The 25,580-nt window shown below is 34.5% G+C and overlaps 2 protein-coding genes across 3 annotated transcripts; both read right to left on the bottom strand.

Annotated features, from left to right (window-relative positions):
* Positions 1 to 726, bottom strand: LOC110913224 (protein FAR1-RELATED SEQUENCE 5-like). Its single transcript, XM_022158070.1, has 2 exons — positions 258 to 726; positions 1 to 151 (listed from the first exon to the last, which is right to left on the bottom strand). Exons 1-2 carry the CDS (start codon positions 590 to 592, stop codon positions 1 to 3), a joined length of 486 nt encoding a protein of 161 aa, XP_022013762.1. The 5' UTR covers positions 593 to 726.
* Positions 727 to 14,992: 14,266 nt separating this feature from the next.
* LOC110910432 (flowering locus K homology domain) lies at positions 14,993 to 23,476 on the bottom strand. Of its 2 annotated transcripts, none has more exons than XM_022155072.2 (7): positions 23,357 to 23,476; positions 21,678 to 22,015; positions 18,896 to 19,133; positions 18,636 to 18,784; positions 17,072 to 17,332; positions 16,801 to 16,995; positions 14,993 to 15,343 (listed from the first exon to the last, which is right to left on the bottom strand). In XM_022155072.2, the coding sequence occupies exons 2-7, from the start codon at positions 22,002 to 22,004 to the stop codon at positions 15,164 to 15,166; spliced, it is 1,350 nt and encodes a 449-aa protein (XP_022010764.1). In that variant the 5' UTR covers positions 22,005 to 22,015; positions 23,357 to 23,476; the 3' UTR covers positions 14,993 to 15,163. The 2 variants fall into 2 exon arrangements, with proteins under 2 accessions (XP_022010764.1, XP_022010765.1); XM_022155073.2 differs by lacking the exon at positions 23,357 to 23,476 and adding an exon at positions 19,815 to 19,906 and having other exon boundaries at positions 21,678 to 21,812.
* Between the last annotated feature and the right edge of the window lie 2,104 nt (positions 23,477 to 25,580).

Here is a 25,580-nt window from a genome sequence, read left to right as displayed (position 1 = left end):
TTACAGAGGCGCGTACCCGAATGTGTTCTTGGTCGCCCTAAGTAACCAGCTATACGTCTCTGCCGTTTCCGAACCGAGAATTGCAGCACCAAGTGTCACGTTCCTATTATGATTATCAATCCCAGTGAAAGGGACAAACATCATGTTATACCTTTAAAAAAACACACAATCAGCGATGAAAAAAAAATCATGATGTATTTATAACACAGTAAGATTTAAAACACAATGAATATGTAAAAAAATAAACTCATCGTTACTTGTTACGCTTGTATGTAGCATCAAATGATATAACGTCCCCAAACATATAATAATTTCTCTTCATATCCTCGTCGGCCCAAAAAATGCACTTCAACACACCTTCGTCTGTGGTTTCATATTCACAAGAGAAGTTCGGTAAAAACTCCTTTTTCCTCATCAGACGCTTGACAAACATTTCCGCATCAAACTCTCCGATAAAAAGATTTAACTCTTTCTTGAAATTTTTAAAATCGACTTTGGTAGCACCGACTTTGTCGAACCCACCATACACTTCCTTCATAATGTTAAATGCACGAACAGGCCCGATGTTGAGATGTGACATCTTGTTTATCATCTCTTCGTGTGCACGATTAATACCCCTGTTTTCCTTGAGAAGATGTAAATCTTCTTCATGCACAAAATCGTGGTTGTGCGCCTCTATAAAATGATAAAGCAAATACTTCTTAGCATCGGTAAGTTTTATTCTGATCGCAGCCTGGAATCCGGTCCTTTTGGATGGTACCCTACGTACCCACCTATCGGACGGATGTTCGACTAAAGTATCAATTGGTCGAAAGTCTTTTTGACCCTCCTTTGAACAGAAAAAGTACTTGTTTATAACAATACCACGGTTCTCGTGCTGTGTTCCCTTCCTTACAGTCCAACCTCCCGCTTCTGCGTAAGTTTTATAAAAGTTATATGCGTCATCAACTGTGTGACAACCCTAACTTTCAAGGTCAATATCTCTTCGTCACGTAATCTTATTTCTCGTTATTTCTCATTCGTATGTTTCTCATTCGTATGTTTCCCTACAACGATAAAAAAAATGGTGCAAGTGTATTATGTGTTTAATTGAATATGTGTAAGTGTATGAAACGGGCACGAACCTTTGTCGTATATATGAACCCTGTGTCGTGTATATTATTAGGCCACACCCGAAGCAGGGGAAATCCATTGGTTTGTTTGGCAGCCCAACAAAGTGCAAGATTGGGTCGCAAGATGTGGGGTGTTTGTTTGAAGCCCATGGTGACCCGGTTAGTGAAGTAAACCCCAAGTCAATACCCATTTGTGGCAGCCAAGTAAATGGGCTTGAGCCCATTATCGGATAAGGAACAAACCACCCCTAACTTCATAAATATATGGATACGTACTAGGAGCATTAATTAAACTAAACTTATATCACAAGTCAGAAAACCCTATTCTTTCCCCCCCATCCTTTACGCACACCACCCTGAAACAGAACCTTGCTCCATCAAGATTCGGGTTAGTGGTTTCTTACTTGTTGAAATTCGTATTTGTCTGATGTTGCATATATGTGAACTATTTAACAAAAGTTATATATGTATAGTAATTGGTATTCCGAATTCTTGTGTGACATGTTGATATGTGATGAAGTGTATAAACAAGCATGATATTAGGATTCATATGTAAACACAATGATCTCTGAACCATGGCGGATGTTCTATTAGACATGTGGCATCCAAATAAATCAACCAGGGATGTCTCTATGATATATTATACATGCATAATTGATAGATTAGTGATTAATGATTTTGTTATATATGTAAAGTAAGGATTTAATTGCTTCTATGGTGTATTCAAGTTTATACGTGTGCAAAGAATTGTTTGAGCATGTTCCTGTTGTTAGTATATGGTTAGGAATGAATGTCATATGTGACTATTATATGAATGATAATTATGTAATCAAGATTAATGGTTAGGAGCCTTAAAATAGGATGATGAATCTGAATCGATAACCTGCACACCCACTTTGGATTGTTGAGTTGAATTATTACATATAAATCAAGTTGGGCTCAGATACAAGTAGCCCATAACAACTTAAGTTAGTTGGGCTGGAGACCGATGGGCTGCATGAAGTAATTAGTGTGTGGGCTGAGTGGAACCGTTAATGCGCTGGGCCACGCTACACTGTTTTGGGCTGGGTAAAAACAACAGGCCACACACACTCGAATTAAAGTAGTTACATTGGACCGGGCTAACTGTTTTGTATGGGCCGAACAGACCTGGTGGATGGCATGTTAGTCATATTTACGTTAATGGTAGTTGGGCCGGTTGGTTTGGGAGTAGCAATGGGCCGCAGGTAACACTTGAACAAACGCGGGCTGGGTCAGCAAGGTTTGGGCTGAATAGTTGGGTAAGTCGCATTAGTTAAGGGATGGGTTATAACGTGGGCTGGACTGGTAACTCGGGGAATCAATAGAACGATGGGATACATTAACTTGTGTAACGAAACGGCCTAAACTTGTGAATTAATATGGTACAAGTCACCTCTTATGCATATGTTTGGGATGATGCGTTATTTGAATACATGAAACATGAAGTATAACTCTATATGTGTAGCACCTAGTATGAGAACGTATTCTAATGATGGAATTCGTGCTTGGTTAATTGACATACCATGCCTAGTGATGAATGTTAACGTTTGTACTTGTGTGCACTAGCTGATGATTAAACATGAAATAATGCGTGTTGTGCTTGTACGTAAACTGACTGTTACGTGTAACTATCATAGGGTTTGGTAAATCACTGTTGTTAAACGAGTAATTAATTCTACCGAGCAATCCCAGGTGAGTTCATTGCATTTTCTCAAGCATGCGTCCCGGTGGTTTGGGACAACTGGTAAACATTTGGAAGGGAAACATTGGGTAAATAACTTAATCGGTTTTGGTTATTGCCTGGAGGGCAATGGGGGTGATTAGTTGATAGCGCTATTAGGTGGGAAACCTCACACCGGGCCGTAAGGACGGGCGTGAACTAATTATCTGGGTATGGCTATGGTTGTTAGAGGCACACTCCTCGGATACATATGGGCACTCTCCCTAGGGTATCTAACGAAGGCAACATAGCAATCGGTCGTTAAGGGGTACCCACTCCCCGGATACATATGGGCACACTCCCTAGGGTATCTAACATGAGCAACATCGTAACGCAACATTGAATCACATTAACATATATCTGGTAACACAACACGTAAGCAACACCTTGAACTCACCAGCGTAGTCTGACACACTTGTTTGCATGCTTGTAGGTCGTTAACGTTTGGAACATGGACTTGCTATCTGGGAGTGCTGGAGTGGTCATGGATCGAGACTCTTGGATTCACTTATAAACAATGCATTGATTTTGATTATTATTATGAAACGATTACATGCTTCCGCTACACAACTTTTGAGAATTGATAACATGTAGACATCTTATTTGGTAATTAATGTCATGACTTATCTAAATATTTATCATTGGTTCAATGTGATTGGTGGCTCGAACTCTGATGCGTAACACGCCTCGCGGGGTTTCCGCAGGTGGAATTTGGGGGTGTTACAGTTGGTATCAGAGCCACTGGTTATAGTGAACTAGGTTTTAAAACGTTTTGTAAAACCAGACTATAACCAAACAACTTCGAAAATCGATCATGACACTCAGCTCCAGATTGCAAGGTTCGTCTCTCTCTCACTTTATACATTACTTGCTTAGCGGTCACACACTCACAGCGTACATGAACTGAAACATTTAACACCATAGTGACTCGATAGTGTGACACTACTCTTCGACTCATGTAAACCATAGAACTGTGATATCATCTGTTGTGTTGTTTGAACGGGGGAAACTTCGAGCGCAAGCTAAGAGGCACTGAGATAAGCATGCAAATTGCCTTATTATTATGGGTGCACACTTAATAATAACGCGGGGTGCATGCAAGTCCCAGTGAGGCTTAATGAGCGTGAGAAGGGTTCTGCCCTATTGTGTGTAAACTTGGTAGTTTGTAGATTTCAATGTGATACTCGACTTTTACCTCATTTCGACCCTTAAGATTGTTCCCTTCTCTTATATAGAACCATGAGGGACAACGGAGGACGGAGGAATAAGTTAATCAACTCCCGGGTAAACATGATGACATAAACAATAATCTTACTCCTTGTATTGCTAGAATTGCTATTACATAACAGTTTTCCTCTCTAAGCTAGTCTATCCCCTAGCCCTTGCCTTGGCCGACGCTTACCGTTTAAGGTGACAGTTTAGTATAGATAAACCTATCATTAGTTACTGTTCTTGATATAGATAAACCTATCATTCCATTATCATGGTCACACTACATTCTCGATTGTCTACGCATAAACTCCTATAACATTGTGCTCTAGTTTAAAAATAACCTGATAAACTCTTCTTTTGATACGTAGTGATCACTTCTTGTACTCTGAGGATGGTTGTGTATTATTTTATGACCATATCATTTCGAAAATATTTTCGTGACCTTGTAATGAAACCTTTTGGTGACGTACTTGATGTTCCTAATACACACGCCTTAGTTCAACCCTTCAAAGTTGGCTTCATACGTGTTCGACTAATTACACACTCAATTTCGTACATAGATTTTAGTGAACCATTCTTATTCGCATACGGCAGGCTTGACGACTGTGGAGAACGCTCCGATTAAACCGGATCACTATGAATTCGACCAACCGTTACTCTTCAACATAATTCTTATTGTGTCAACACCCTCAATGTAACGCTTCCAATGACCGGTAGTGTCACCTTATTTCTAATTATACCGCTTGTGTGTGCAACCAACTACACCATCATCATCGGATTTATTATTCTACTAGTGATTCTAAAACAATTATGTGGAACAGATTGATGATAGTCACGTCTTGGTATGTGTTTCGCGTCTTATCTGGTTGTGGTAAAATGGATATCATAGTCCTTGTCTAACCCTGTGGTACGCTAATTCTCGTTTGTCTAAATCTCTCTCTGCGAACATTAATCGAGAAGCAACAGGCCATACTTAAGTTCATTAAGTGTAGGAGCATAAAATAAAATTTCTACTTCCGTGAGGTATGTCGAAGTCAACACCCTTTTCCGTGTGAAAGCACCATGCTTATGTATAGCTTCATCGACCTCTTTGTTCCATGCTTACCTCTCTTTGACCGAAGGCTGGTCATTTACTACGACCAACTGCGACCAAAATATCACGAACAATATCAACTGAAAATCTCTTTTCCCTCTGAACGAACAAGTCAAGATGATACCAGTCGGAAATAGGGATTAATGCCTAACTTGAGTTTTCATTCAATCGATTGATTGAATTGCTTGAATCAACTGTTCCAAGAAATCATATTTTCTTTCTCGAATTCTTACATACGATGGCATCACCTTTGATCTTCGATAGGGGTGACTGCACCAGTTCTGATCGCCGGTAGCGATACTATATATAAACATATATTTCTTACACTCACTTTATCACATTCACATATTTTGCTTCTAGAAAATCTTGGTGGTGAACCCGACACACGTGATTTGAGGGTTGAGCATTTTAGCCTGCAACAAACTACCTTAACACATTTCCAGTTCGGTTTATCTCGTCGACCCTTCGTTTATGATGTACGACATTCGCCTCAATTCTGGTAAGCTCTAGATATACATTAGATACACTTGCTTCGTGAAGTGTTGGCTACTTAATATACAACATCCATGATAACTAAACACTGCCTTTTTGCAAGTCCCCAAAATTCGAAGGCGTATAGCTCACCCAAGTTATATTTAGTGCAACAACCCCCCCCCCCCCCGGTCGCACATGTTGAATGCATCAGGCAATGCCATTCAGATGTATGACACACTCGTATTTCAACTTTTGTGAGCATCTCTTGAGCTTAGCATAACTTGTCACAACATTCTTCATTATCAAGCTCCTATTAACTCAACTTGCGTTTCTACTTAAGAGCAAGACATTTTTAGTTTAACACAATTAACACAAACTCTATTACCTCAAACACTCATTCATGCATAACACTCACATAACGGTAATTCGGGGAATTACGGAATTACACATGGGTTGTACTCGAACGTTGATGAACAATTAGAACACTATTCCTGAACAAATAAAGAAATATAACTTATGTGAATTTATATGTTATCTGACCTTATATGCTATATGACTTATATATTATTTAGTAAACTTTCGTGAAACCGTATTTAACTACGTGTTTAGTGAATTATCGACAAACTCATAATTGGAGCCTAGAGTATAATATAGCCTAAATTTCGAGGACGAAATTTCTGTAACATGGGGAGGATGTGACACCCGAGCAAAATCCGCAATAATCTTAATTTCCTCACTTCACTCTTCTGCGCTTACTTGTCAAATTTCGGGACGAAATTTCTTTCAAGTTGGGGATGATGTGACAACCCTAACTTTCAAGGTCAATATCTCTTCGTCACGTAATCTTATTTCTCGTTATTTCTCATTCGTATGTTTCTCATTCGTATGTTTCCCTACAACGATAAAAAAAATGGTGCAAGTGTATTATGTGTTTAATTGAATATGTGTAAGTGTATGAAACGGGCACGAACCTTTGTCGTATATATGAACCCTGTGTCGTGTATATTATTAGGCCACACCCGAAGCAGGGGAAATCCATTGGTTTGTTTGGCAGCCCAACAAAGTGCAAGATTGGGCCGCAAGATGTGGGGTGTTTGTTTGAAGCCCATGGTGACCCGGTTAGTGAAGTAAACCCCAAGTCAATACCCATTTGTGGCAGCCAAGTAAATGGGCTTGAGCCCATTATCGGATAAGGAACAAACCGCCCCTAACTTCATAAATATATGGATACGTACTAGGAGCATTAATTAAACTAAACTTATATCACAAGTCAGAAAACCCTATTCTTTCCCCCCCATCCTTTACGCACACCACCCTGAAACAGAACCTTGCTCCATCAAGATTCGGGTTAGTGGTTTCTTACTTGTTGAAATTCGTATTTGTCTGATGTTGTATATATGTGAACTATTTAACAAAAGTTATATATGTATAGTAATTGGTATTCCGAATTCTTGTGTGACATGTTGATATGTGATGAAGTGTATAAACAAGCATGATATTAGGATTCATATGTAAACACAATGATCTCTGAACCATGGCGGATGTTCTATTAGACATGTGGCATCCAAATAAATCAACCAGGGATGTCTCTATGATATATTATACATGCATAATTGATAGATTAGTGATTAATGATTTTGTTATATATGTAAAGTAAGGATTTAATTGCTTCTATGGTGTATTCAAGTTTATACGTGTGCAAAGAATTGTTTGAGCATGTTCCTGTTGTTAGTATATGGTTAGGAATGAATGTCATATGTGACTATTATATGAATGATAATTATGTAATCAAGATTAATGGTTAGGAGCCTTAAAATAGGATGATGAATCTGAATCGATAACCTGCACACCCACTTTGGATTGTTGAGTTGAATTATTACATATAAATCAAGTTGGGCTCAGATACAAGTAGCCCATAACAACTTAAGTTAGTTGGGCTGGAGACCGATGGGCTGCATGAAGTAATTAGTGTGTGGGCTGAGTGGAACCGTTAATGCGCTGGGCCACGCTACACTGTTTTGGGCTGGGTAAAAACAACAGGCCACACACACTCGAATTAAAGTAGTTACATTGGACCGGGCTAACTGTTTTGTATGGGCCGAACAGACCTGGTGGATGGCATGTTAGTCATATTTACGTTAATGGTAGTTGGGCCGGTTGGTTTGGGAGTAGCAATGGGCCGCAGGTAACACTTGAACAAACGCGGGCTGGGTCAGCAAGGTTTGGGCTGAATAGTTGGGTAAGTCGCATTAGTTAAGGGATGGGTTATAACGTGGGCTGGACTGGTAACTCGGGGAATCAATAGAACGATGGGATACATTAACTTGTGTAACGAAACGGCCTAAACTTGTGAATTAATATGGTACAAGTCACCTCTTATGCATATGTTTGGGATGATGCGTTATTTGAATACGTGAAACATGAAGTATAACTCTATATGTGTAGCACCTAGTATGAGAACGTATTCTAATGATGGAATTCGTGCTTGGTTAATTGACATACCATGCCTAGTGATGAATGTTAACGTTTGTACTTGTGTGCACTAGCTGATGATTAAACATGAAATAATGCGTGTTGTGCTTGTACGTAAACTGACTGTTACGTGTAACTATCATAGGGTTTGGTAAATCACTGTTGTTAAACGAGTAATTAATTCTACCGAGCAATCCCAGGTGAGTTCATTGCATTTTCTCAAGCATGCGTCCCGGTGGTTTGGGACAACTGGTAAACATTTGGAAGGGAAACATTGGGTAAATAACTTAATCGGTTTTGGTTATTGCCTGGAGGGCAATGGGGGTGATTAGTTGATAGCGCTATTAGGTGGGAAACCTCACACCGGGCCGTAAGGACGGGCGTGAACTAATTATCTGGGTATGGCTATGGTTGTTAGAGGCACACTCCTCGGATACATATGGGCACTCTCCCTAGGGTATCTAACGAAGGCAACATAGCAATCGGTCGTTAAGGGGTACCCACTCCCCGGATACATATGGGCACACTCCCTAGGGTATCTAACATGAGCAACATCGTAACGCAACATTGAATCACATTAACATATATCTGGTAACACAACACGTAAGCAACACCTTGAACTCACCAGCGTAGTCTGACACACTTGTTTGCATGCTTGTAGGTCGTTAACGTTTGGAACATGGACTTGCTATCTGGGAGTGCTGGAGTGGTCATGGATCGAGACTCTTGGATTCACTTATAAACAATGCATTGATTTTGATTATTATTATGAAACGATTACATGCTTCCGCTACACAACTTTTGAGAATTGATAACATGTAGACATCTTATTTGGTAATTAATGTCATGACTTATCTAAATATTTATCATTGGTTCAATGTGATTGGTGGCTCGAACTCTGATGCGTAACACGCCTCGCGGGGTTTCCGCAGGTGGAATTTGGGGGTGTTACAAACTGTGTCGAATAACATTCCCTCTGCTGGCGTCAACGAAGAGGGTGAATCCGGAATATATCTCTTCGTTCCAGTGTTTGGAGAAACTTGTTCAACACCACGTAATTGGTAATTAGGTGCATCTACAACACATTACAAAAAAAGGGTATAAAACACATTACTAACCAAACATAATGCAATTTAAAAAACAGCGATTCAATGATAAAAGGTGAACCTATAAAAAAACATTCACATCAAACTCAACAACTGTTGAAAACACATCACATATAACAAACTGATGTTTACACATAAAGAGTTTAAATAAACATGAACAAAAAACTGCAACTATGGAATTTAGAACACACCATTCAACTATGTAAAAAAGGGGTGACCTTCGGACTACAAACCATCATCCAACTCATGTGAAACAATGAACAAAAACACCCTGAACATGTATGACTGTTAAAACACAACACCAATAACATGATGATGGTTTGCCACAACCTCAGCATCTGTTGAAACACCTAATTGGTAAAACACATTACAGTTAAAAAACATCATTTAATAAGAAACTACAAAAAAGAACTCATAACTAGTAAAACACATTACTTTTAAAACACAACATCCAATAAGAACACGTAACTAGTAGAACACAGTACATTTAGAACACATCATTCAATAAGAAACTACATTAGAACACATAACTAGTAAAACACAGTACATTTAGAACACATCATTCAATGAGAAACTAAATTAGAACACATAACTAGTAAAACACATTACTTTTAAAACACAACATCCAATTTGGAACATTAAAAAAAAAGTTGTCTTCAGACTCAATAACTGTTAAAACACAACACTATTTAAAAGACAACATTCAGATGATTTATATAAAACGTTGACTACAACCTCAATATCTGTTACAACAGGAAACTTGTTAAACACAATACGGTTAAAACACAGACAATAAGAACCTGTATGACTGTTAAAACACATCACCAATAACAAAGCTTGATGGTTTTGCTCGTAAAAAACAACTGTGGATTTTAACAAGGTGACCTCTACTGTTAAAACACAGCATCAAGATTAGGAAAACCATGTGTAATCTTATGTACTTACTAAAGCTCAACAACTCTGCTGTTAAAACACAGCATCAAGAACAATCTGAATATTTTGAATAAAGGTTATAGTAAAACAAGACAAAATGCTAAAAAAGTAACTGCAATTACCATCTCCACCATCAGCGAGGGTGTTCGAAGCCATGATCTTTCAGACTTAAAAAATATAGAATAAGAACTTTGCTGGTGAATAATAGAATGATCGGATTATAATATATAGATGTGTGTTTCGTGTTCGTGGAATTTGGAATAGATTTGGATTGAAAAGAAACTACAATCCCGAATTTGATGCATAGAAATCAGTTACAAAAACGAAACATGCAAAAATATATAAATTGAGATAATTACCAAAAATAAAAAAAAATATATGCAATTACATGTTTGCCCTTCTAGTTAAAATACATCCCTGCCACATGTCACTATACTATTGCTTCCTAGACTTTCTAGGAAAATATGACTTTCCACACAACTCCTACTCATGGTAAAAAGTGTCTAAAATGTAAGAAGGGTAAGAAGTGTTTTAAACCATTGGATATTTGATCTAATGGTTGAGATCAATAGGGTATAAAAAGTAAATTGTGTTTTAATTAGAGGGATCTTATGTAAAATTGAAGGGCAATAGTGTCTTTTTCAATGTTTGAAATATGGTAACCATATCATACACGACCAAAAAACTCCTACATTTACTCCTTTTTCCTTAAATATCGGAATTAATGATTCACCTTAATTGTAGGAGGTCTTTGGTTGCATATTCGTCATACATTATCATAACGAGAACTGTAATCAGATTCATGGCATGGTGTTTTAAAACAACTGGATAAATTGACTATAATTCAAATCATGGTGTTTTATCTGGAGACATTGTTCATGGCGTGGTGTTTTAAACATCTATGATTCAAGTCATGGTGTTTTATCTGGAGACATTGTATAAAAATCGTAAACACCATGACTATGATTCAAGTCATGGTGTTTTATCTGGAGACATTGTTCATAGCGTGGTGTTTTAAACATCTATGATTCAAGTCATGGTGTTTTATCTGGAAACATTGTTCATGGCGTGGTGTTTTAAACATCTATGATTCAAGGCATGGTGTTTTATCAATACAAAACATTCCCAGATTTTAAAACACCATGACTATAATTCAAGTCATGGTGTTTTATTTGGAGACATTGTTCATTGCGTGGTGTTTTAAACATCTATGATTCAAGTCATGGTGTTTTATCAAAACAAAACATTCCCAGATTTTAACACACCATGACTGTGATTCAAGTCATGGTGTTTTATCTGGAATCCAAAAAACATTGTATTGTGATTACATCCATGGTGTATTAACATCTGGAGAATCAATACAAAACATTCCCAGAATTTAAAACACCATGAGTATGATTCAAGTTATGGTGTTTTCCCTGTAGACATTGTTCATGGCGTGGTGTTTTAAAACATCTGGATACATTATGGAGACATTGACTATGATTCAAGTCATGGTGTTTTATCTGGAATCCAAAAAACATTGTATTGCAATTTAAAGATGATGAAAAGAAGATATGAACAATATACGATTAAAAGATGTTGCGATTAAGATAATGAAGAAATGATACGTAGGTGAAAATCGAATTGGATCTTGCAAAAAAATAGGACGACAGTTTTTTTTTTCAGTTATCTTGAAACTCAATTAATTGATAAGAAAGGTAAATTACTAATATACCCTTTTGAATTAATTAAGATAGAGGACACTTGTCATCACCAAATTATTTCTCACACTTCTTACAAAAGTATGACTTTGTACAGGATCCTTTACCATAATAATAATAATAATAATAATAATAATAATAATAATAATAATAATATTAATAATAATAATAATAATAAATACGAAAAATGGTTGGGTTTTTTTTTTAAGGAAGAAACTCCCCGTCTCTAAATCTATAATATTAAAAAATCAATATGTCATGTAGTATTTATTTTTATGTATGTTTTGATATAAAATTAATAAGAATTTGATTTGTGCCTTATAAATACTTTTGTAAACTGAATATAACTTGGTTTTTATAAAACTTATGTCAAAGAAAAGATAATATAATATATACATATATAAATATGAAATGATATAACAAAATGAAGAACTAAAGAGTAATAAAATAATAACCTTATAGGTGAATAGTAACCGTTTATATTTGTGGCTTTAATATAGCTCCTCTTAGAGTATTCACAATCCGTCCTTCAAATTTTATGAGAAGGCTTTTTATACTAGAAAAAGTGATTGTAGGTGGTTGGAATTGGTTGTGAGTAGAGGAAAGAGAAAATGTTATTGTTCATCGGTAAATTTGAGGGGACATTGTTCACCCTCTATAATTTTTTAATTTATTTTGAAAATGGTTGTGAGTGGAGGAGAGAGAAAAAGTAATGATAAAAGTATTAAAAAATATTATTTAATTAAAAGAGGAGAAAAAATGTAGTTGTTTTTAGTGAAATTATAGGGTAAAAAACATAGAAGGGATGTGAATTCTCTTACAATATGGTGGATGAAAAATAAAGATAGGGTACTCGATGAGTAAAAAACAGAAGTTTTTTTTTTCTCTAAATTTTGAGGTTGGAAACATGTACAAGGATCCTGATAAGAATGCTCTAACTAGGTTATAGAATCGTGTATTACATGGGGTTGTATAACATAAATGATATAATTATATAATCTTTAAGAAAAAAAACTTCATAAAACTGACATATTTTTATTATCATATAGTAGTTCACACAGTTAACTTAAATTTATTCGTCGTTGTTATTATTAAAATCCAATATTTATGTATTAAATTATTTAAACTTCTTAAAGATACATGGAAGGCGCAAAGCTATCTTTGATGTGTTACGATCCTCGTATTGTTAAAAATGTATGTGTGAAAAATCAGTTAAATTAATGATAGATTACTCAAACCAGTCAAAATGTATATTTTGTTAAGATATTGAATGTTTTGAATGAATAAAACATGTGGCTTTTGCAAATTAAAAAAAAAATGTTATGAACGATGGAGAGTACACAAACAAAAATATTTAAATAGTTCAAAGCGGCGTAGTTTTAAAATGTTTCGCTTGTAAGCTTAGACGACTCGCAACATTATATTCATTATCCCCTAATTATTTTGTTAAACTAATGTTTCATTTTGATGGTGCTTAGGTTGACATGAAACTCAATTAGTCATTTTTACTTTTTTACTTTTACAAGAGTTGTTTCACATTTTTAAACTATAACCAATGAAGTTATTCATCCGTAATGAAATTAAAGAAGAGACAATGGTTTGAGAGCTACATATTGTTCAAAAAAAAAAAAAAGGCAAGTGAATGTGTTTAGTGATTGACTAATTTTGATTTATTGTCATCTACTTTACTATTCATTATTACCTTGATTATTGTATGTTAGACAATATGGAAATAGTGAAGACAATTCCATCCACTTATTTATTATCACCTTAAAAGGGCTGATGTAGACAAAATGATTGAATATTATCTACTAATTCAATGAATATTCTCTGCTAGTGTGGTAAGCCTAGCTCACAATCTCTAGTTATGTATTGCTCTAAAAAACTAAGTGAACAAGTCTGTAACCCCTTCTTGGGTACAAACTCATGTTTTTATTCCTCGACTAATTTTGATTTATTGTCATCTACTTTGCTATTTCTTATCACATTGATCATTGTATGTGAGACGACATAGAAATAGTGAAGACAATTTTATCCACATATTTATTATCACCTTGATAGGGTTGATGTAGACGAAATATTTGAATATTTTTCTACTAAATCAGTGAATATTATTTGATATTGTGGTCAGCCTGCCTCACGACTCTGGCTACGTATTGTTCTAAAAAAACACCCAGGTGAACAAGTCTGTAACCCCTTCTTGGGTTCAAACTCATATTTTAGTCGGCGCCTGATTTTGATTTATTGCCATCTACTTTGCTATTCCTTATAACCTTGTTCATCGTATGTGAGACGACACGGAAATAGTAGAGACAACTCCATCCACTTATTTATCATCACCTTGATAAGGTTGATGTAGACAAAATGATTGAACATTTTCTAGTTAATCAATGAATATAGTCTATTATTGTGGCAAGCCTATCTTACGATCTCTAGCTACTTACTGTTCTAAAAAAAGACTAATTGAACATGTATGTAACCCCTTCTTGGGTTCAAACTCATGTTTTCAGTCGTCTGCTGATTTTGATTTATCGTCATCTACTTTGCTATGTGGGACGACATGGAAATAGTGAAGACAATTTCATCCACTTATTTACCATCACCTTGATAGGGTTGATGTTGACAAAATAATTAAATATTATCTGCTATTATGGCCAATTTAACTCACGATCTCTATTCAAAGCAGATGAATATTCTCTGTTATTATGATCAGCCTAGCTCACGATCTCTATTCAAAGCGAATTTCCATGTTCGTCTCACCAAGCTTTGGGCATATGTTAATAAGCAACACAGAAATACCATAATAGCTCATTTGTTACACATGTTGAATACTGAACAATAATGCTAAGCCGTTCAGAGGCAAATGTCTAACAAATTCAGATTAGAGGTCTTAACCATTCAGACTCGGTATAATGCTTAACCATTCAGATGCAAATGTCTGAACCATTCAGAAATCTACTCGCGAAACAAACAGTCTAAACCATTAAGTGTTGAACCAGTAAGAGGTCTGAACCATTAAGAGCCCTATTGGTGAGGTGAAATATGACGGTACATTTTGCTACCGAATTTAGTGATGGTCCGTCACTGATTCAGTATTCATTGTTGTTGATGAAAAAACATACAAAAGAACCCAATACCAAAAACCATCATCCAAATTTTAAAACATCACATAAACTCTAAAACAGTAATTAAATAACAAATGAGTACATACATAATCTCATGTTATCAGTATGTCAAACAACAAGTAACCAAATAATTCTACCTCAAATATCTTGCCATATTTCATGTGCAGATTTTGAGAGACTAAACATTACCTTTTAGTAGCCATAATTGCCTCCATACACGGTGCTGCCATAGTCACCGGCAGCAGGTGCATGGCCCGGTGGTGCGGGCTGAGTTGGGTAACTAGGGGCTTGACCGGGGTACGGGTTATACGCCTGGCTAGATGGTGGGACCGTTGGATTCTGGGCAGCCGTTGCAGCATCGGCAATGAAATTCTGAATCAACAACAAAGAGATCAAATGTAAAAAATAAGCTAAATATAAAATCGGTCAAGAGACATTTAGTCGGAGTAAAATGCCATTTCCGTCCCTGAGGTTTGGCAGAGGGGTGTTCATCGAATCGAATATCGAATTTTCGAATTATTCGAATCGAATTATTCGAATAATTTTTATTTTCTCTTGAATTCGTATTCGATTCGAATTCGATTAAGACTTACCGAATTCGATTCGAATTCGTATTCGAATAAAAAACCCAATTCGTATTCGATTCGTATTCGATTAAAAATTCGAATTCGAATTCGAATAAATTCGATTTAATTCAGATTCTTTAAAACCATGTAAAAAACTATCAAAACGAGACATAAATTTTAAAGCGTCCATAAAGCACGATATCATATTAAAAAGTTCCAAATAAAGTACCATAAATCTAAATTTCAAAATGAGAAGTCGAGAATAACCACTCCACAATTACAAGTTAGTATTTTTAGGGTTATAAATCTATTGATAGGTTTGTTACTTGGGTTTTAGTTATGGGCCATGTAGTAGGTTTGGTAATAGGTAATTCTAATACTTGGAAAAAATTTGAAAATAATTTATAGTATAGATTAATAAAAGTTATATATGCGTTATATAAAAAATAATAAATAAAATGTATAATTTTTATTCGAATTTCGGATCGAATTTGAAATTATAAATTCGTATTCGATTCGTATTCGATTTACTTGACTCGAACTGAATCGAATTCGAATTCTTTTAATCGAAACGAATTCTTGATAATCGAATCGAATTTAAATGAATTTCGAATTTTTCGAATTCGAAACGAATTCTGAACACCCCTAGTTTGGCTAGTTTTGCAACTTTCGTCCAAAGGTTTGTTTTTCCGCATTTGAATGGATCCAAAAGGTTTGAAATCTTGCCAGCCCGTTAACTCCATCCCTTTTTCTCCGTTAAGTGAGGGGTATTTTCGTCTTTTTTGCTAACGGCAATTCGGTCTTTTTCACTTTATGAAAAAAGACCGAATACCCCTAAAAAAGACCGAAATGCGCTTTAAGTTAGCAAAAAAGACGAAAATACCCCTCACTTAACGAAGAAAAAAGAATGGAGTCAACGAGCCAGATGAAAATGGCAAGATTTCAAACCTTTTGGATCCAGATGCGGAAAAATAAACATTTGGACGAAAGTCGCAAAACTGGTCAAACCTCAATGACGAAAATCGCATTTTACTCCATTTATTTGCATGCTTACGATGTTCTAATTGTTTTATTTAAAAGAAACTGTCTAAATAACAAATAATTTAAAAATGTAGTTTTTATAATCATCATATTAATCCATACTTATTTACATAAAAAAATAAAATAAATGTTGATGTGTTAGATGGTGGACTTGACTTGATCCGTTTTGACCGGCACATAAAACTCAACCTTCTTGACCCGTTACCCAACCCAACGCCATACCTGTATCAACTGTTGAGCGGTCTGAACTTGCGAAGCGGATCCGTTTATCTCAACCGTCATTTCATCGGGATTCCCCCTTGATTCTTGAATAGCAATAGTAGCACCACTCGCTCGTCTGATATAACTGATATTGGTTCCTGACGTCCCAATAACCGCATCTGCATACGTAAGAGGAACTTGCATGTTCTGCGACACCTGTTAATCGATAATCACAATTAATTACTTTATTATTCAAGTACAGATGTTTTTAAAAAAAAAATAGAAGTAACACCTTGGTGACTATTGACGGTTGTGGCTGTATGGCGGCAGTGGGAGGTGGTCCAACAGGCTGGTCTCTGCCAAATGAAGGTGGAGCTTGACGAGGTGGTTTATCCATTTGCGGAGGTGGATAAAAATTGTCAAACTGATGCTGAGGTGGCATAAATTGATTGGGTCGAAAGCCACCTGCATTCATACCGAAACTTTGCGGCGGAGGTGCCCAAGGTTGTGGAGCCGCCATCTCCTGGTTCGGCCTAGCGTTTGCCATTTGCATCTGTCAGGTAATAAAAACATCATATAATATTTAAGCGACTTGGTAAGAAAGACGAGCATTATCTATATTTAGATTTAACGGTTAATGTTGTAATCTTGACCAGTTGACTTAGAAATGGGTTAATTTACATTAGATTCTAGGTCATCTACTTTTTAGGGGGTGTTTGGCCTAGCTTTTATTTTTTTGGCTTATGCTTATATTTTAAAGTAGCTTATGCTTATTTTCTTTCATTTGATAAGCTATTTTTAAGTGTTTGGATTAGCTTATATTCTACAAGTTGATAATTAATAATTAATCTTTAGTTGTTTGTTAAGTTATTTTGTATTATGGGAAGGGGTATAATATCATTGTATATAATGAGTAAAAAACCATCTTCTTCAAATAAGCTTATTCAAATAAGCTAAAAAACCATGTTCCCATAAGCTTCTTAAAATTAGCTTATATAAGCTAATAAGCATAAGCTTAAAAAGCTAAACCAAACACCCATTAGTGCTTATTTTGTAAAAATAAGCTAAAAAAGCTATAAGCTTAGATAAAAAAGCTAGGCCAAACACCCCCTTAGTTTTCCTGCCTCTCTCTTACTTGATCTAATTATTATTTAATTATTGATGGTTATTATATTCATTAACAAGTGGATTTTATATAAAATAAATTATTAATTCTTAAATAAACTTATTTTTTACTTAATTACATTTAAGTCTCCAAATATCATTAAATTCCAATATATGTTCGTTAAAATATTATAAAAAGGAAGAATAATGATAATAATTGGTTTTTATGAGTGATTTCTAAAAAAATTCAAATATTTAATGTAGTTGGATGGCTTGAATGGTAAAGTTATTTCAAATAATAAAAAAAAATAAGGGGTATTATAAAAAATTCAAATTTTAGTCCTTAATTCTTTATATGTATTAATATTTTTATATATTTGCAATTGTAATTTAAGTTCAGTTAATTGTGTTAAAATGATATTTAGTGGAGTAAGTACACTTGAGTTGAATGAATTAATATTTATCAATTAGATAAAAAAAGTTAATAAAGTTCTTTTTTAAAACATAATACATGGTTTTCTTCAACCCACACAATGCAATACACAAGTTCTTTTTTAAAACATAATCTTTTTATTAATATAAACCTTACATTTATTAAACCCGTGCAGTGAAATTACACAGGTTTTTTAAAAACATAATTTTTTAATACCAAGTATATAACATTACATTTATTAAACCCATGCAAGACACGGGATTCTAACCTAGTGTATAACGAACCAAAATGACAGAAAAATTAAAAAATGCAAACTTACTTGTTTCTCAAATATCCCGATAACACTGCGATCAACCAAAAACTTTCTTAGATGCGTAGCAATCAATTCAACAGCCTTTTGCACACCCAAAGGTTCCCCTTGTACCTCCACAACACTATCATCAGGTAGAGCAAAAACAGGCAGATTCTCTGCGCAAAAAAAAAAAAAAAAAAAAAAAAAAAAAAAAAAAAAAACATAGAAACATTAAAATAGCGTAAAGTAAAATCATGATATATATATAATATATGTGTCCAACAAACCTTCTCCAAGTACTCGAATTACGCAATTCGAAGAATCCTGGATGGTTTTAATGGTGGCACCCTGCTTCCCGATCAAGTTTCCCGCTTGCGTTGCAGCCAAAAGCAACCGCGTGCAAATTGTGCCGCCAGCACGGTTAGAATCAGCATCCGCATCGATTATTCTTTGGTGAACCTTCAGTAAACCATCCATCGCAGGAGGAATCACAAGTTCGGGTTCTTCCTTTGCAGAAATCAAAACCTGTAGAAATATCGTATGTCTACTTACTACAATTTACACGATAACCAATAAGTTTTAACTAAACAACATCATCAAACCATGAAACCGCACAGTTTACATCATCCAGAAAAGTCTTATTACTTTCAAGTTTCCATTAGATATTTTTCTACTTCATAAAGATAAATTAATAATATATATTAGTGAGCAACTAAAGACTAGCGAAAGACAACAAAGCTTCAATAGAAGTTTAACCTTCTAGAAACATCATAATGTTATTTTGTCGGTTTGCATAATTTCCAGACTAGGAATGTTAAAATGAATATTACTAAAGAACTTAATTCTGTGATACCGATTACCATGATTTATCCTGATATGTGACTCTTTAACGCTTAAAATAGAACCATATGGCGCTTTGCTTTGATTAATCTCCATTTGGCAGTTCATAGAACCTCACTGTTTCGAACTATACTTAAAAACTAAGTGTGCGCTCTATAATCAATGGTTTTTGTTTAATATTTGGATATGTTACCGATATCAGCAGGCATTAGCTTAAAGATGTTCTCATTTCTTCAACTATGTGAAACAAGTTTGATTCTTTATTTTAGTTTTTTGTAGATTGTAGATATCATCATTTTTTGATCGGTTTTACGTATTTGTATAACAACGTGTGGCAAGGCATCAACCAACCAGTTCTGAAGTTACCAGATAAAGTACGAGGTTGTTGTACTGACGTCTGCTCGTTGTCAATCACTGCAATCTGAATCTTTGGAAATGTGCCTTATATTTGAGAGAACCTGCACATACTCATCTAAGTTACTGTGATAAAAGAAACTTGTTTAAATATCTAACCTTACGGTAGAGTGATGTTATTTTTTTGTAATTTCACTTGTTTCGTATACTTTATTTGCGTTATAGTGAAACCTTATATTAATATTATCGCTTTAAGATCATAGGGGAAGGTTCAAATGAAAACCACTTTTATTGTGAAAACTCGGAAACTAACTAAAAAAAGCCTAAAAAACACACCAAAATTTTTTTTTTCAATTTTTTATAAAAATCGCAGGTTTTTCTATATAAAAAAAATATTTTTTTCAAAAAAAAAAAAAATTCTTTTGTAGTACACATGTGTAGTATTATTACACATGTGCACTACAAAAAATTTTTTTTTTTTTTTTGAAATTTTTTTATATATAAAAATGGCGAAAATTGGTATGCAAAAAAAAAATATTTGGTATGTTTTTTTGGCTTTTTTTAATTAGTTTTCGAGTTTTCACAATAACTAGTGGTTTTCATTTGAACCTTCCCCTAAGATCATAAGCCCTTATATACTTTGGTATTTGGTAGATTCGATTATCAGTGTAATTATTTCTATACATATTGTTGACCGTATTGTTTCTAATACATTTTGGTATTTGTGTTATTTTGGTCTTAAAATGTCTAGCACCTTTTTATAGTCACATAAACTCGAAAGGTTTTCTTGTTTGTATTTGATTTATTTCATTAAGAACAATTAAGGCAACAAGACAGCATTCTTGTCATTAAGAACATCACAAAGATGCATACTTTTCGGTTTCATACGCATAATTACACGCTATACAACTTATCTTAGAAATAAAGTTAAAGCAAATTTAATATCTCATCAAGCATGAAATTAGTATGGTGATTTTTAGTTCAGATACCGACAACTATCAGTTCAATAGACCAATGTGATCTATGTTTCAGGAAACCTAATTAAATTACATCATATATCATTACAAAATCCCACTAAACATGTTGTATCTAATAACAATTTAAAACTATATTACTCGTTGGGAAAATACTACCTACCAATAACCAAATTTCATCACAATTCAACTAAACGTCGCTCTTTTTTCGACAATAAAAACCACACATGTTTCATTTTCGATTCATTGTTGTGATATTCTCTATGGCTGGTTAAAACAGTAGCCTAACATAACTGTTATGTAAGAGTAAATTGCCATTTTAGTCCCTGAGTTTTTGTCCAAATTGCCATTTTAGTCCAAATAGTTTTTTTTTTCTCCTCTGGGTCCCTGACTTTTCCTATTTCTTGCCATTTTGATCACATTGCCTAACTTAGTCTAAAAACCAGGTTATAATCAGGGGTATTTTGGCATTAAATTATTATGAGGTTTATAAATTATGTTGTAAACTACCCCTGGTTATCACTACACACCAGTTATGCCAAAAATACCCCTGGCTATAACCAGATTTTTAGACTGAGTTAGGCAATGTGATCAAAATGGCAAGAAAATGGAAAAGTCAGGGACCAGAAGAGAAAAAAAAACTATTTGGAATAAAATGGCAATTTGGACCAAACCTCAGGGACTAAAATGGCAATTTACTCCGTTATGAAACTTTGTTACTGTTTAGCGGGTTTTTTCAAGTTTACCTAAAGTAACACGCGACTTAGAAAAAAAGGTCACAAAATAGTAACAAGTTTCAACAGAACAATGAAAAATTAAAACTTGAGTGAAATTATATTAACAAAACTGAAACTTAATTAATGTTTAATGATATTCATTCTTAATAATTAACGAAACTTACACTTCTTTCCATAATACCAGGAGGCCCGTCAAGAATCTTAATGCGGGCTTTTGTTTCTTCGCAAGTTTTCTTTATGTACTCTCCTTTGCGCCCGATAATGCTACCAACTTTTTGCACGGGAACCAATATACGAAAAACGTTGTCTCCTGGCCATCCGGGCCATCTTTTTTCTAAAGGGACTTCCGCATGGATATTTGGTTGTGCATTCTCGGGAATTTGATGTTCCATTGCATCACCTTGTTCGTTCCCAGGCAGTTGAACTTCTACTGGAACAGAGTTCTCGGGCATCACTTCTGTCTCTTGTTCGTGAAAGTTTTCTTCTGCCATTTTCTAGAAATCTAATAAAAAGGAGTAATTAACCAAAATATCCATCACCAAATATAACTTAGAATATAAGAAAGTAGGATACATAAAGTCCAGATTACAGAGATCAAGAGACGCTATAAACTGCAATTAGAAAATCATATCCGTACTCATATTCAAACTTACTACATACGGTTCGGTCCCTTAAACTTTGACGAAAAGTTTGGATCGAAGTATCGAACCACTAACCATATTTTCAATAAACGACAAACAATACGGGCCACGATGAGTAGGTCGGCTGGACTAACCGTTTTAAGCTGTTTGACAATGTGAATTGATGTTTAATTTATTTTTTTTCAAACTTGTTAGTTTGTATTAAAACTTTTAAAACAATGGATATAGTTCATGAAGATAAAAAAAAACATATAATTGCATATTTCAAATATAAATAAAAAAACTAGCACAACAAAAATGGTAAACTATTTTACTATGCAGTTATAGCGGTCCAAAATCGAATAGCGGTCAATGTCCGCTATATGATATATAGGTTATAGCGGTGGTATAGCGGTAACTTTTATACAATGCATAATTTATGTATTTATATATATATATAAATATATCTTTGAAAAATATTAATAGTAATATCAAAATTCATAGTAATATAATTCCATTATCAAAAACCTGTTACAAATCTAACATAATTTAAGAATTAACACAATCAAACACCTCCCTGCGTTACTGTGTTGCCTCATTCTACTGCGTTACTGCTATAACCGCTATATAGGTTTCCAAATAGCGGCCAAATAGCGGTATTTAGCGCCGCTAATAGCAGAACCGCTATAGGCCACCGCTATTTGGACCGCTACACACCCTGAGGTCCGCTAACCGCTATAGCACCGCTATTGACTGCTTATTTTACAAATCATAAAAAATTTTATTGTCATCAACAAAATCAAATTTAACTGTATTTCAACAAAAAGAAAAAGCAATACCAATTCTTCATCAATCAATTTAGTGTTCTTATTACCTCAAAAAAATTACAAGACAAAATTCAAGAAACAAACCACTAAAAGCCCTAAATCAATGTACATAAACATTAAACAACACTAATTAAATAATAGAAAAAATTCACATCCATACAAAGCCACAGGTATCAATCAATTCATCAGAGATCATCAATTCAACAAAAACTGATGATATCAAAGCTTGAATCTAGTAAAACACGCACTGAATTGGCTTGTAAATAGAATGATTAACAACCTAAATGAAAACAGATCTATCGCAAAATTGAAATATTCATATGGCAATTGAATAATATCTATATGAATTGTAGGGGGATAGTTTATGTAAGAAGCGAGAGATTGCAGGAAACTTACTAGGGTTTATCACGAAGCAGAAGCAGATTGTGGTTTGTAAGATCGAGTGCTTCTTTCTACGGTGATAAAAAGAGGATTCATCTTTCAAAATTGGCTTTAAGGACCCTGTAAATTGGGATATTGTACAGTTTGATCCTTATATCAACTTTTAAAAAGAAGGGAAGATTTGTGACGAAGAGTTAACCACGGTTTTGAGAAACAAGTATGTAGTACGGAAACGAGTACGGGACTGGGGTACGGGGATGATACGGGTACGGGGAACGGCAAAACTCAAAAATCGAATATACGTGTATGGTGAAGGTACGGCAAAAAAATATCAATAAATTATATTTTTTATGTATAAATTTATAAACTTAAGGACCAAATGTGAACTAGTGAAAATAATGGGGGTTAAATGTTAACATGTACTCACTAATTTTACACTTTTTTATGTAAATTTTACAAATTTAGGAATAAAACTAGTGAAAAATAAGAGGGGCTAAATGTCAAAATACATAAAGTTATATAACTCTAAAGCCTAAAACATGTTGAAACCAGCCACTATCTTCATTTTCTTCTTCATGGTTTCTTCTTCTTCATGGTTTCTGGTAGAAAGCATTACTGGAGTCGGATTTTTCCGTCGGATATAATAGGAAACCTCCCCGAAACGTCATATTGTCGTCTCCACTTTCCCGGAAATGTTTGGGGAACGTCCCCATGGCGTTTCTGTCCCCAAAACGTCCTCGGGACGGGTACTCGATGATACTTGGTGTCCCCCTGCTTCATAGAACAACAAAGCAAATGCAGTAGGTTTGATGGTCTGGTTTAGGCGGTCTGGAATGTCTTTTTTAATCATTAGTTACATATTTACGAAGAAATATGTAAGTAATAAAGGTTAAAGATCGGTTTGATTTACACGTTCGGCACATGATACATGATACCCCAACATGTTTTAAAGACTTATAAATAAGTAGTATAATGAATAAAATTATAACTCTTGAAAATACGATTTGAAAGGTATTAGATATTTGAAGACACTTTAAGTGACGTTGAAACTGGTACTAAATAAGTAAATGTGTTTAATTCATTAATCAGATTTAAAAAAAATGTATAGCTTAGTGGATTATACCTTTGGTTTTATAAGTATGTCTCTAATATGGTATTTTATAGGTCGACGTGGATGGAGTAGGTCATGTGATAGTATATGGAGAAGAGAATGGGATGTTGCCGTGTGCGTATCTACAAAGACAGCATCCATGAAGAATGTAAGGGGGAAGAAGGGGGAGCATTCGTCATAATCCTTGAAAATGAGAAAAAAAAAATAATAATGGGTCGATTAGGTTGAACAACTCCAAAATAAATGAGAGAAAGAGGGTGTCTATAAGCCTCCTATTGAAGATGACTTGAAAATGGGTTATGGGTTCTATATACATGAGTAGTAAAATAGGCGCTATTTGATAGTCACTAATTGCTAAAATTATAGTGTTTGTTACTAATAACTATAAACTTCTGAATTTCTCTAAAAAAATATAATTGCTAAACTATAATAAATTTCCACTAATTGAATATATGTGAAAAGATAAATGTCTTGTAAAAGTTCAATGATTCATTAGCAACCACATGTCAATGATTTAACTTTTGACCAACGACCGTTTTGTGATGAAAACAAACTAACAAAGCCCATGTACCACCTAGCAACAACAATGTATGAAACAATTTTTTATTTTCTTGCAATAAATTACACATGGAAAGTTCATTGTTTGGATGAGAAAGAATGAATGAAGAGAATTGAATCTACACTTGGTCAAGAAGTCGATTGTTAACATATAACTAAAGTAAGTCGATTGTTAACATATAACTAAAGGAATTTGAGGGTTATACACTCACATGAAATAACACAATGTAAGGCATTTAGGCGTTAGAAATTGAAATGACGAGAAATAAAAAACAAGATGGTCATTGGCTAAAAAAAGTAAGACTAAAACATAGATTTTCAACAAACCACTTGGACGAAAGAAATCATCATTAACTTGAAATTCTAATAATGCAATAACTTGAACATTATAAATAATAGACAAAGGTATACTTTTTTGTCTAAAATTTACATTTATTCACGATTAAGACATAGATAGTAATCGATTCTATAATTATTCTCGTTCCTTCTCACGGTAAAATGATCCAAAAAATGTATTAAAAATACGCCTTTCATTTTTTAATTCTAATAATATCATTTCTAATAACTAAC

This window comes from Helianthus annuus, chromosome 15 (genome assembly GCF_002127325.2).
Source record: "Helianthus annuus cultivar XRQ/B chromosome 15, HanXRQr2.0-SUNRISE, whole genome shotgun sequence".
NCBI classification, from domain to species: domain Eukaryota; kingdom Viridiplantae; phylum Streptophyta; class Magnoliopsida; order Asterales; family Asteraceae; genus Helianthus; species Helianthus annuus.
Note: the sequence above shows the minus strand (reverse complement) of the source record. Positions and strands in the feature narration are given on the sequence as shown.